Source organism: Strix aluco, chromosome 20 (assembly GCF_031877795.1).
Source record: "Strix aluco isolate bStrAlu1 chromosome 20, bStrAlu1.hap1, whole genome shotgun sequence".
Taxonomy (NCBI): Eukaryota; Metazoa; Chordata; class Aves; order Strigiformes; family Strigidae; genus Strix; species Strix aluco.
Window position 1 is genome coordinate 10,630,597 of NC_133950.1, and position 13,459 is coordinate 10,644,055.

The 13,459-nt window shown below is 50.9% G+C and overlaps 1 protein-coding gene across 3 annotated transcripts in view; it reads left to right on the plus strand.

Annotated features, from left to right (window-relative positions):
- FUBP3 (far upstream element binding protein 3) overlaps positions 1–8,840 on the plus strand; it is a 40,759-nt gene extending 31,919 nt beyond the window's left edge. For 2 of the 3 annotated variants that reach the window (XM_074846017.1, XM_074846018.1), the window contains exons 15-19: positions 730–803; positions 1,304–1,380; positions 5,433–5,504; positions 6,217–6,344; positions 7,443–8,840. In XM_074846017.1, coding sequence (XP_074702118.1) covers positions 730–803; positions 1,304–1,380; positions 5,433–5,504; positions 6,217–6,344; positions 7,443–7,451 — 360 coding nt within the window. In that variant the 3' untranslated portion in view covers positions 7,452–8,840. The remainder of the gene's footprint in view (positions 1–729; positions 804–1,303; positions 1,381–5,432; positions 5,505–6,216; positions 6,345–7,442) is intronic. The other variant, XM_074846019.1, reaches the window with a different exon arrangement.
- The last annotated feature ends 4,619 nt before the right edge of the window (positions 8,841–13,459 follow it).

Consider the following 13,459-nt stretch of genomic DNA (forward strand, 5'->3'; position numbering starts at 1 on the left):
CCTGTTAGCAGCTGCTTTGAACTTTGACGGCCCTCCAGCATCTATTGGAGTAATTTTTGCTATGGTCCCAGAAGGATCTGACTGTTTGCTGACATAATCAAGGGTAGTGTGCAGCAGTATGAGAGGGAAGGACAGCAATAATAAGGTATGAGAAGGCTGTCAAAGGAGATTTTTGAAGGAAAGACAATAGTGTCACTATGCGAGAATGACACAATCCTGGCATCATCATACTGAAAGTAACACTCAACTCCTTGCTCCAGTAAATCCAGGATGACTTTTATCTTCCACTTAATGCAGTGCTGTGGTATTGAAGCTTAATAATGTCAGGCTGGAGTACTACTGAAGGGGGTGACTTGGGTAAAAGAAAGTACAGAAAACAGTGAACTGAGGCATAGTAAAGCTGAAAAGCAACCTTTGTGCCAAATTGCCTGAGAGGAGAAGGCTTGATACCAACCTTGAGATCCAGGCTATTCAAAGGAAAACTTCCATCTGTGCCGTAGTCCCATTAGCCCCTTTGTGGGCTGGCTGGAGTTGCTTTTGAAGCTGGGCTCCTGGACTGTGCTGACAGTCCTGAGAACTTCATCCTTGGAGAACCAGTCACTTCTTTCACGTCTTGGGGTTTAGTGGAATGTGGCCCAGCCTGTTGTCTTCCCCTTTCTTACTGCTCGTGCTAGCTGCCTCTACGCTGCGCTTAGAGCTGGCATTAAATATTTGTGGCTTCTGTGACAGGGTACCAGCATGGGTGGACCTGGAGGATTTGGTCAAAGTCCGTTCAGCCAAGCACCCGCTACACCTCATCAAAAGTGAGTTTCTCTGTCTCTTCGTGGGCGGGCTGTGGGGAATGGCTGGGAGCTGTAAAAGCAATGGAGAAGGGTGGAGGGCCATGGAGGGGTGGTGTGTAAGCAGAGCCTTTGAAAGATTGAGCATTCAGAAGCAAGTGAGATTAATCCTTTAAGCTTGTCCACAGGAAAGATTTTTAGCTATTAAATTATAAACAAGGTGGGTATTGGCATCTCCAGAATTCCTGTCTCTAGTGCAGTGGGAGCATGGAAAGAAGCCTGAACTGCATACTGCACAAGGAGCGCTGTGCAGCACGATGTGTCTTCACCGTGGCTGCAGGAGCAGACCAGTATCAGTGCAGTTAGCAATCACACCTACACAGTTTCCTTTTGTTCCCGCGTTCACCTGCTTGCTCTGCAGTCGCTGACCATAAGTAACAATTTGGCTTCTGTAGGCAGCCTCATGTACACGGCCTGTTAAGTATTTTATTGTCTACCTCAACGTGCCTTTTTGTCCTCTGCAGTGGTCCTCAGGCGTTCATGACGCAGGGTTGGGGCAGTACCTACCAGACGTGGCAGCAGCCTGGACAACAAGTCCCAAGTAAGTGTCTAGGACCTGGGTTGGAGAAGGGTTGGTGTTCCCTTTGTAATTGCTGCTTCCTGCCTGCAAGACGCAGGTTCACCCGTGAGACCGCTTGTGTGAAAACAGCAAAAGAATTTCCTGAGCAGAAGAGGTGTGTGGAGGCATGCTGTGGTGTTTGAGCTCAGAATAAGCTGAAGCCCACTGAAAACTGTAACGCCTTTTGTGTGCTTAACCGCTTACTGCCTGTTTCTGCTCTCTTTGTGTAGAAACCTGGTCTTTGCTGTTCCTCTCTAACAAAAACAGTTCTGCCTTAGGCTGTCTTCCACCCGGATTCTCCAGGCAAGCACTTGCCAACCCCACTTCCCCCTGACAGACACACCGTGTCTCATGGAGAGCCCTCCCATCTCTTTGTTCTTGACCTTACCAGTTCTTGCTTATTTTCTTTTTAAATGTTCTGTATGAGCTCTTCTCACTGTTCAACTCCCAGTCTGATGGAGAGACTGGGAAAGGAGATGTAGAAAATGGAAGAACACATAGACAGGGCTCCTATACTCATTCATCCACACTGGCTGTAGTAGCATCCCCTTGTCTCCTTTTGGGAGTCGATGAGAACTACTCGGCCTCCACAGTGCTAAATGCTGTTTTCAAATAAACAATTAAAAAAAAAAACCCCAACCAATGTATACATATCCTTAGTCATGAGTTCAGAAACTGAACCCAGATCACTGCTGCTGCTGGGCTTTACACTTCAAGCCACGAGCACTGAGTCAGGCTGGCTGATACTCCTCAAACCTTGAAGTGTCATTTCTTCCTAAAAGCCTGTTTAGTCAAAATTCAGCAGATTGGAATGGGGAGTCCCCCTTTTCAGGATATTGGCAGTAGTAAACGCTGTGGTGATGTGGATAACTGCATCATCCTGTGTCTTCAACAGCCAGAGTAATTGTTTGCCTTAAACAGCAGATTTATAGTCTGCTTGGTAATCTCAAAGCTCACGCGATGGGCAGTAATGTCCAACAGACACTTTTCAATCACAATTGCTTAGGAAATAAGAGTGTTTTTAATGGCCTGGTCTTGTGAAGACTAAAGCTAAGCACCAAAAAACGTGTGTGTGGGTTTAATGACAAGTGCTTTTCAGTGCTAAGGCTGATTTAGCAATGAAGTAGATTATTAACTTCAGTATAAATTCCAACTCTTTGAGGTGCCTGAGGTAGAGGAACCATTGGAGGAGCAATGCCTGCAATTATACTTGTGATTCCCTGTAACACTAATGACATTTTAATGTTTATAAAATTGTGCATTTATGAAATTTGGAAATCCTCAATGCTGCATTGTTAACTTAACTTAGTGTACTTCTAAAATGTGTGCTACAGTAGGACATAGCAACCCTGCATGGGAAGTGTGTGTTAAACTCAAAAAAAAAAAAAAAAAAGAGCTTCTGGAAGTGTCTTGCTCCTTAGCAGTTACAGTCTAAAAATCATAACTTTTCCTTTGAGCTCTAGGGACTTGTAGTTAGTAGTTGTTCTGTTTTCAGGACAGCGAAATGCAGTGATGGGCTTGAAAGGACTTTTTTTTGTACAGGAGTGGAATAGTAGGATACTGAAGAAGAGTATTTTCCCATTAGCGTTTTTTACAGGAAAAATTTCCAATCCTTTCCTGTGCACCTCCAAGAGCACTGGACTTCCCTGAGCTTGGGGAAGCAGAGCAGTCAGTGCAGCAGGGAGAGCTCTACAAAAGATTTAATTTTTATATTCCTATAAAGCCTTTGAATAAATGCCTGTGAAATGCGTGTTGCTATTTGCCTTGCAAGATGCCTTTAGAAAATCACCTTAGTAACTTGTCTTCCTTCTCACCTCCCTGAAAAACCCTCTTATCCTGCCCACCAGCCACCGGGAAAGATAAAAATCTCCCTTCCTGCAACACGTAGCCATGTCTCAAGCTCACACCTTGTGGCTTTGGAGCCTGGTACAAGAAGCACAGACCCTTTGAGTCCCCCGATTACCGACAGTGCAGCTTGTACCCCAGTGGTGACTGTTTTGCCATGAGTGTGTCAGGCTTCTGGTGGCTCCCACGACCAGCGAAGCATCCTGCCTTGCCATCACCCTTCCCCTCTATGGGTTTAGGACCACAATGCTGTGTTTTGGGGGCAGATGTTTTATTTCTGCGTTGAACGTGATGGAAAATGTTGGCTCTCTAGTTCCATGTCTACTTAGGATCCTCCATGTTCCTGTTTGTAGCCAGGCATACTGAAGGCAGTCTTGGTAAGGAGAGAGGACAGACAAGATAATGCTGTGCTTTAAGCAGCCTCCACCGCTTTCTTCTGCCGCAGATCACAGTGGTTCCCAGTCAGGCCAGGTGGAGTTCACCAAGGCGTGGGAGGATTATTATAAGAAACTAGGTAAATACCTGCTTTTGCACTTTAAGTTTTCATTTGAAAACAGTCTCGTGAAGGGGCCCTTCCCCGAGTGCTGCAGCCTGTTTGTTGGCAGCTCTGCTGGCCCTGTCAAAGAGCCGGCTGAGTCGTTCTCCGAGCAGCCTTCCTAGGGACAGGCTCGAGAGTGCCCTCCTTGTGGGAGGAGGGGCAGACCCCCACCCCCTACACATGTATTTAGATTTTAATTACTTCCCCCCATCTTAAATAAATTAACTGGCTGGGGAAACATTTTGCTGTGAAATGCATTTAGCTGCGTGTCCTTTCAGCCTGCTGTGGACTGTAATTCTCCTAGAAGAAAAGGCATTGAAGGAGGTCCTTTGTTGGCATTAGCAGGTGGACAGTTGAGGCAGCCTTGACCTCTGCCAGAAAAGGTCCTGACTTGTAGCGTTGGTCAAGTCTTTTAACCCGCTTTTATGCCCCTGGACAGGACACTGCTGCCCTGTTCCCTCCACCCACTTCACACTCACAGTGTATTATTTTCCCCCTTCCCCCCACTTCAAAGCCCCCCTTCGGCCGGCGTCGCGGGGCAGGGCTGTGCGCAGAGCACAGGCGGTCGGATGGGCTGGGGAGAGCTCTCCTCCACGCGTGTCTCCTGTCCTTCCCTGCCGTCCCTCGCTGTGCCTGCCTCTCTCTGCTGTTTTCTAATTGCTGTGTTTTCTGTTCAGGGCTTTTTTTTTTTTGTTTGCTGTGTGTCTCGCTGAGGGCGCTTTGCTCTAACTCTAAGGGAGGCGTGGGCATCCCACCTCTGCACCCCGCTGGCTGGACCCTCCCCTGCAATAGCCCTTAGACGTGCTGGATTGAAGGTGTCTTAGTGCTTCAAAGAGGAGGAGTCTGTGCTAGGTGAAGACCAAGGTTTTGGGCTCTGCGAGGTCTCTCAGTGCAGGCATTGGCTTCTCTTAGCACAGTCTGGAGGCCGCGCCGCAGAGCCAGTCGTGGCTGTTAGGAGGGTGTCGTGGGTGCCTCTCGGGGTGGTGCTGGGGGCAGGTGGAGCTGCCTGTGCTTCCGTGCGGGGCTCCCGGCTCCCTGCGGACCCGAGGGCTGCAGCCAGTAGCAGTTTGGCTGCCCTGGAGCTGTCTGCTGGGGTGGATGTGCTGGAGGCTCGCGTGTGGGCACGGTGTACGGATAGGCACTGCCCACTGGGGCTCTGTCAGATGTTCTCCGCTGATGAGAGTCGGGGTGAAGGATGTAAACCCCTGAAAACCAAGTGAGATGACTCAAAACACGGCTGTTTCCTCGGCAGCTCCGTGGCTGGAGGTTGAGGTGACAGGTCTCGGTTCTGTCGGGGGTTTCAACCCTCCATCCCCGTGCTGGATGTGAGTGGACTGACAGCCTGGGGGGGTCGATGTGCAAACTGAGGAGCTCCCAGCCCCTGCTTTGACTTGAGCAGTTCCCAGCAGGGGGGAGACTTGGCTTAATGCCCTTTCACAGGGCCTAGGTGAGGTGAAATCAGGAACTTGAGCTTTTCCTCGGCTTTCCCCAAACTGAAGATGCCCAACACTGTAGAAAGGTGGAAGCTGAAGTGGGAAGTCTGGGCAACCAAGGCAGATCCAGGGCCTGTCTAGTGGAAAGGTAGATGTCACTGGCTGGAAACTGTCACCTGTTCCATACTGACGTGCCCCTTGTTGTCATCTTTGCACAGGCCAACAGAGCCAGCAGCAGAACAGCCATCCCGATTACAGCAAAGCATGGGAGGAGTATTTCAAAAAACAGAGTGAGTGAAACAGGGTTATTGGAGATGAATCAACTCTTGTTACAAACAGAGTTAACTCTAATCCGATGACTTGCGTCTCCATCCCCTGCCGTTATCAGCTTCCAGTCCTCTACAGAACCCCTCTCCTGTTGGTGGTGGTGCCTGTAGCTCTCCCGCTGCGGGCTCTCGGTTGTGCCGTCTGCTGTCGCGCCGCGGGAGAGCTGCTCCCGTTGAACCACGGTGGACCTCGTGCCCACGTTTGCAGTTAGCCTGCCTGGGGGAAGCGTAGAGCACACCAAGAACTGATGCTAACAGAAACCAGAGAGCTGAAGCCGGGTTGTCGAGAGGGCAGGAGAGCTCTGCGCACATGGGAAAACATGGGCCTGGCTTTCTCCACTCCCTTAAGTAGCATGTGATGCCGACTTCTGGGTTTGCTTTTGGCGCTGTGCTGCTGGAGCCTTCGGGCCGAGGAGGAAGGGTGCAGGCTGTCGGGCTGTCCCTGCGGCTGCAGGAACGGTCTCTTGATGCTTTGTGGCTGCTGTTGGCTTGTCACTTGCAAGCCAGCTCAAAGCCTGTCCTGTCTGAACAGCAGATAGCCGGTGTCGCTTTCGGATGTCTGCAGCTGTTGGAAGGGGGCTGGCTCTTTTTTAAGCTTTACAAAAGGAGATCCTAAGCCTGGGCTCGGTCTTACTGAATTGCTCATCTCTCCCTTTTTTCCCTCCTTTTCCTCCAGGTCATGCTGCCAGTGCTGCTTCTCAGGCAAGTTCCCAGCCGGACTACACGATGGCTTGGGCAGAGTATTACAGACAGCAGGCTGCCTACTACGGGCAGACACTAGGGCAGGCTCAGGCCCACAGCCAGGTCTGTATTCATGTTCCCTGAACCCTGCTGCTCTTTCCCATGGGGAATTGGGTACGTTGGCCTTGCCCTGGTGTGGGGACTCTGCTTTGGGTTCACATGGTGAAGCAGAGACATTCTGTGGCGGGGGAAGTGATACAGAAGTGTTGTCTCAGCATCAGAGTCTTATTTCCCTGTACGGGGTGAGGGTTTTTTGGGAGAGGACTGGGGGGTTATTTGTTTCTTCAGGGAGTCTTTCCTGATAATCTCCGGGCTGTTTTGGGGAATTAAAGTGAAAGGAATGGTGGAGCCAGGCTGGTGAGGCAGCACAACACTGGCATGTTGTGCGAGCTGGAACCGTTATGTGCAGGCTTTGCCTTTTTTCTTGCAAGCTTTGTGCTAGGGAAGAGCTGGGGAGGGAGCGCCCTGTCCTGAAAGGGAGAGGAAAGCAGTTGAAAAATAGATTAACCAGCTGCCAAGTAAAATCTCACCTCACCTGTCGCTCGGACCACCAGAGGGTCGCGTGGGATTTATCCCCATCGTACCCACGGGGCTTTCCCCAGCGCCGGGTTTGCAGAGCGAGCATCGTAGTATTTGGCAAAAAGTACGAGCGAAGCACACGTACACCTCCGAGCGATCAGACGCTTCTCCCCGCTGAGTGGTGTTTTGGCTGCGGCTCCTCGGAGCAGAGGCTGCTCTGGGTGCAGGTGGCGCGGGGAGCCAGCACCGGCCCAGGCAGCCGCAGCCTCTCCGGCAGCGCCGAGGTCGAGCGGGGCGAGCCGGGCGCAGGAACCGGCGCTTGCCGCGGGCGCTGGCCAAGTGTGACCTGGAAGTGGTGATAAAAGGCAGTTCTCTTCATTCCCCTCTCAAAGTCTGGCCCTCCAGAGAAGAGAGATCTTGTTCGATAAGAGGCACGAACTCCTGGAAGGAGAGCGCGGGGACGGCGGGCGTTAGGGCAGAGATCGCTTCGACAGCGGCTTGAAGCGTGTTCGAGGTCTATATCCTGCTCGGCTGGAACGGGGATGAGAGACCGGGCTGTGTCGGGGGAGGAGGGTTCAGCAGCTTCAAGAATTTGCTGCCGCTGAGTAACTTTTCCTTTTTCCCCCCCCTCTCTCTCTCTAGGAGCAGTAGAACAAGGTCCTCGTGGCAATTTTTTTTTTTTTCTTGGAATCATTGTGGAAGAAAACCTTTTTGTAACAGAGGTTTCTAGATTTGCAACATTTTGATGAAGACTTTTCTGTTTGTTTGTGAAACACTAGTTGTAGGATAATCTATACTGAACTTTTCTAAGAATCAGGAACAATTAGTAATGTACTAAACTTATGGACATGCTGGTAATTTTGTTTCCAAATTTGTAAAAAAAAAAAAAACAAAAAAACAACCTCCGGGATTCTTTTTGGAGAGAAGCCAGAGAATTTGCAGGCACCAAAATGCACCCCAGAGCTGTGACATTTCAACATGTGGTTTTTTGTGTGTTTTTTCCTTTTAATTTTTGATCTTTTCTGTTGCAACAGAAAGAGTGGCTTGGAAGTCTTAGGTGGTATGTAACAAATCCTAAAAAGAAAAAAAAATTTTAAACAGTATTTAAATATTCTTAAATATGTAAATTCATTAAATGTTTTACTTCTAATTTCTTGTTATCTTGGCTGTCTTTGATTTTATTGCATTTTTTAAAAACTGAACTATGATATGTATTGTAATTAATTATGTGAATTCTGTATTGAGACAGTTACTGTTTTGCTGTCAGGCAAGTTATGGGCGGGGGGGCATTTTGTAGGGTTTGTATAATTTCTAGAGTCTAAAGGGGTAATATAAAAACGTGTTAATTTTTTTAGCAATACATTTTTTCATGTCTCCATTGCTAGTTGCATTTATGTATCTAAGACCTCCAAGCTTGTTTAAAAAAAAAAAAAAAACAAAAACAAAAAAAGAAAAAAAACTTTCCTCTATGCTCTCAGAAATATAAATACTGTTATTTTTAATATTAAAATGAATCTGCTATTAGTACCTTTAACAAACACTGTGGAACATAAAACCATATAAAAGGTAGTAACTATTTTTTAATTCCAAGGTGTTTTTTGCTTTTTCATTTCTTTTAAATATTTTCTTATCTAATATTTGTCAAATTACCTAGAGAAATAAATGAATCTAGTATTAACCACAGTATGCGCTAAATAATTTTGATTTAATAAAAGGGATAATATGATTTCCAATGTTTACTGTAGTGTTTCTTGTACAGATAACAGTGTATTTTTAAAGGAAAAACGGAACTGAAGCTATTTTTTCTTGCATTTTTAATTGCCCTGCGGGACATTCCGTTTTGAAATGTACTGAAGTTACTGTTCTTGGGTTCTTTCCTTATTTTTCCTTATGCTTGAAATGTCTAACTATAAAGAAACGCAATTGGATAATGTTGAGCATGGTGTTTAAAAAAAGAAAAGTGTTCTTTTTATTTGACTGACAGTTGCATTTTACACTCTATATAATAAAATTTCCACAAGGTGTCTTGTGGGTGAAGTATTTCCCGTCTGGTTTGCTCAGTTCGCTCCCTCTCCCCCGCAGACCCCCGGCTGCTCTCGCCGTCGTGCTCGCGCTGTCGCCCGAGGAGTTTGGGACGATCAGTGAAGTCAGCTTGAGCCTTAATTCTAGTGAAACTCTCGTCATGTCATGTCAGAGCGTCTCCTGGCACCGTGACACGGAGGCTTTCCGCAGTAAGGTGCTGTAACGGTCGCTGTTTGGGCCAGAAGGATGTGTTTTAATGAGGTTTTCTAGGAGCAGAGGGGCATGGCTCTACAGCTGCGTACACGTTTTATTGCTTGTCGAGGAGGCGGCAGCCCCTGCTTTTAACACCCTGAACTTGTTGCTCTTCCACAACTTTCTTTGTGGCTGAATCAGTCCAGGACTCGCCCCCTGCCCTGCGCCCTCCCCACAGCCGGGGTCGCTGGAGCAGCACCGGCCCGGGGCGCCAGAGGGGTGCGGGGGGACGCGACTCCGGCCCTTCTCGGCTGTGAGATACGTTAAGGAGCAGTAACTTTTAGTTGTGTCCAGGCCAAGCTTGGCGATAACTCTAGCTCCTTCAGTGATCTGTTTCTTGTAAAATGCGAGTTTTGTGCTCCTCCAGCCTAAAATAGCGCTGTCCACCGCTCCCCAGCCAGCTGGAGGGGAGTTACGGCCGGGGGGAGGGAGGGAGGGAGGGAGGGAAGAAGATCCCATCTGCAAAGCAGGGAGCGGGAGGCTTGTTGAGAGCCGGAAGAAAAGGAGATGTAGCGTCTCTAAATATACCTCCAGAGAATCAAGAGAGACATTGAAAGATGGGATAGTAAAAGCCACTTGGAAAGAGGGAAGAGGGGGGAAAAAAGGGCTAGAGGAGGGCATAAAGGCTGCTGATGGGAATTGGGAGCGGGCATTACCGAGAAGACTTCCTTCTAATTCATCTTCCAAGCTCTGTGCCAAAACAGCATTTGGCATGGTTCACAGGGAGCAATTGTGTGATAATGAACCCTAAGGTGTCCCTTAATTGAAGACTGAGTATTACAGATTGTGCCAATAGTCGTAAATGGCACAGGATTGTGGGAGGATGCATTTTCTTAAATGTATCTGTAAGTACAGATTAGTGAGTCTCCCCAGTGAAATACCCATACTATAAATTATGGAAATATCTCTTTCTGATGCAACCTTTTATTGAGGGGGTGGGGCAGCAAAAGAAATAGTTTGCAAGCCTTTGAAATTTGGCCTGTCATTAAGATGGTGCCTGCAAAGCTGGGTTTTCATCAGCAGTCTGGTGTCCTGGAAGGCTAAAGTGCTTGAAACGTTACCAAGTTCAGCAATTTGTTTTCCATTATTGCTGCCTGCTCGGGGCGGAGGGGCCGCAGCCATTAAACTTCTTGCTGTTGTGAGTCCGCGCTGGGCTGGAGAGGGGCAGGACAGGAGTCAAAGAGCTGCCTCGGCACCTCACGAGGAGCTGATGAGCTCTGGGTTCCTCCAAACCCTGCTCCAGCCCTGCTGCCACCCTGGTCTCTGGCTGCCGGGGGGTGCTGGGCAGGGGTGATGATGGTCAGACCCTCCACAGGGCACCTCGTGTCTCCTGGCTCGGGTGGGTTGTGCAGCCCAGAAGCTGCTGTGGTGCCTTCAAGCCAAGTCTGCGACCTCAAAGAGAAGAACCAAAGTTTCCTGCTCAGCTCTGGGCAAGTTTAATCCCCGAATAAAGTGGATTAAGCACTGACTGCATTAGTTTTCTCAGCAGGGCGGGTTCGTTTGCCCCTTGGACAGGAACGTTGGACACCACAAGGTGCAGGGCAGGTCCCCAGGGCACCGTGTCGGAGCCGGCACATGGGCCGTGATGAGGGTTTTGGGGTCTGCGAACGGTGGTGGGGACAGTGCAGCCTCTTCGTCCTCGCAGGGGACCAGCGCCTGGCGCGGGGCCGTGCCCGGGTGCTAATCCTGGGGGACAGCGAGGAGCTCCCGCCAGGAGACCTTCGGTTTGGGGAGCGCTCTCCCCGGGAGCGCGGCGTTAATGGCTGTCCCAGGTGAGTGCCCCAGCGGGAGGTCCCCAGCCCCGGCTTCTTGGCTCCTGCTCTTTCCTACCTCCTACAAATAACGTTCCTTCCTTCAAGCCCGATCCCTTTCCCAAGGCCTCGGCACAGACACACGATGTCTTCACCCCCCCGCCATGAATCCATCACAGTTATATTTAGCGGCGCATCTTTCACGGGAGGACGCGGGTGTCTCGGCCCCGTGTCCCACAGAACCGCCCGGGCTGGGCGGCACCTGCCCCGCTCTTTGGGCACAGACACTTATTTCTAAGTAGAAATTTACTGCGGCCCTTCTGCAAACCACTTCTGAGCAGCAGCCTGAAAAAGCACGTCACTAAAGCACCTCGCTGGGTTCACAATGACCCTGATGCTCTCCTGTGCTCTATGCTCGGTGTGTCTGGCCAGGCAAAGGCTCTTTTGGGAGCAGAAGGGAGACTTTAAGATAATCTAAAATACTTTCTTGAATTTTGCATGATTTGAGAACAAACTACATCACGGGCATTGCGAGTTAAACCAAAATGATTATTGAAAGAGACAGGCAGGCGTGGGACTTTTTTTTCTTCCCCAAGTATTAAATATTTAATTGCATTAGAGCAACAGTGTATTTACAGTAAGCTGGGTGGGTGACGAGCGGCGTGGTCAGAGGGATTGCTCGTGGTATTTAACGTGAAGCTTTTTGACATGATGTGGATGTTCGCGAGGTCCCACCTGTGCTGCTGCTTCTGCAAACCCACTTGGTTCATCTCACTCCTGGGGGGAGTTTTGGGGCTGTTGGTGCTTGTAGGGTTGTGGCATGGGGCGAGGAATCGGGATCTCATGGTGACAGATTGTTCCTGTGCAGGTAGAGGTGTGGATGTATCCTGTCAAGCAGCACGTGGGTGTTTTATTCCGCGCAAGGAGCTGTTTAGCCTTCATTTGGCTGGTTTGGAGGTTTTTTTCCCTGGATTTGCTGTGAGTAGCAGTGGTGCAGGGTATCCATTGCAGACAGGGTGTTTCTCTGCCCTCTTAGGGCTGGAAAAGACACAAAGGGAATTTTCCACAATGTTTCATGCTGGAAATCAGCAGAAACTGGAGTTCTGTGATATGAAGATGAGTTGGAATAGCTACAGCTCCCTGGTCTGTTGGCGAGAGGAGACAGCAGCCCCCGGAGCTGAGAGCAGCGAGCGAGTGGGCACTGAGCCCCCATCCTTGTCTCGGCGGCACCTTGGCAGGTTCTGGGGATGAAGGGTGGTGGCGGGGAGGGACCAGCCACCCCTGGGATGAGGGAGACAGGGCAGCGGGTGCCCAGGTCCCCCCTGCCACCTCCTTTCAGGGCTGGGGCACCATGTTCAAGGCAGGTGACCCAAAAGAGCATCTCTGGGGTTGACAGAGGGGCAGGTACCAACAGCACCCCCAGATTATCTTCCCACCCTGCCCCTTATCACTCGAGGAAATCCTATTTCAAGGCCGCTATAAAGAAGCCTCTGATCTTTGCAGAGGCCGGCTCGCTCCCCTTTAATCCCGGCTGGGCCGGGGTGCAGGTGCCGCAGTCCCGGGGGATTAGACGGTCCCTTCCCTTTGTGTGAGCCGTCACTCACCGGCGGCCGTGCCCCGGTGAGCCGCACCGACCCGCAGGGCTCCTTGTTTGGGCCATTCACCGGGGAATATTAAACTCCGCCGCCGTGGAGTCATTACACGGGGAGGCAGGGGCCGCTGCTCTGTTTGTTTTGGAGAGAATAGGAACGGCAAAGGGCAGGAGCCACGGGAGGGCTCGTCTCTCCCGCCTGCCTCCTCAGCCCCATGGCTGGGGTCACCTGTCTGCGGGGCAGCCCCACTCCCGGCACCCATCCCTGCCCTCCGCGTCAGCCGGACACGGCCTGCGCTGCCTCCTCCAGCATGTCTGGGCACCCCCAGGGCCAGGGGACGTTGCCTGGCCGCAGTCTGAGGAGGCTGTGGCCGGACACTTGGATCCTGGCCCTGCCCAGCCTTAGCTGCCACCTCCCCAGGACGGCTCCTGTCATCCCCACCACAGCCAGCCCCTGGGTACCGCAACTGCTGGAACAGCACAGCCAGCGTGGCCCCAGCCCGGCCCTTGTGGGGAGCAGAGAGGGGCAGGAGGGAGAAATGGGGCTCAAACACACACACACACCCCCTCTCCCCCTGGACAGTTCCCCCTGGCCTGGGCACTGGCCCTCTCCAGGCTGGTGTCTTAGTGCAGTTGGTAGTGTGGGTCCCAGTCCAACAGCTGGAGCTGCTGCTGCAGGAGAGGAGGTGATGGGATGTGGGAGAGATGGTGGTGGGATGTGATGGTCCCATCCCCAAGTCACTGCCAGAGGGTACAAAAAGATGCAGAGATTTTCCTGCTTCTGCAGGCCAAATCCCCCCTCGCTCCATCCCACCCTGTGCTGTCAGGGAGGAGCCTCTAAGAGTGGGGAGCACCCAGCCTGGGTGCAGAGATGAGGGCAAGCGAGCAGGGGCTGTTTCTGGTCCCACAGCCTGACCCCGGCCTTGCCACAACCCCTGGGAGCACCCAGCCACTTCCAGGAGGTTGAACCCCCCAGTGCCTCATCCACCCCCAGCTAACACATTTGCTCTTGGGCAAAAAAGCCATCACGAGGCTCTTTCACA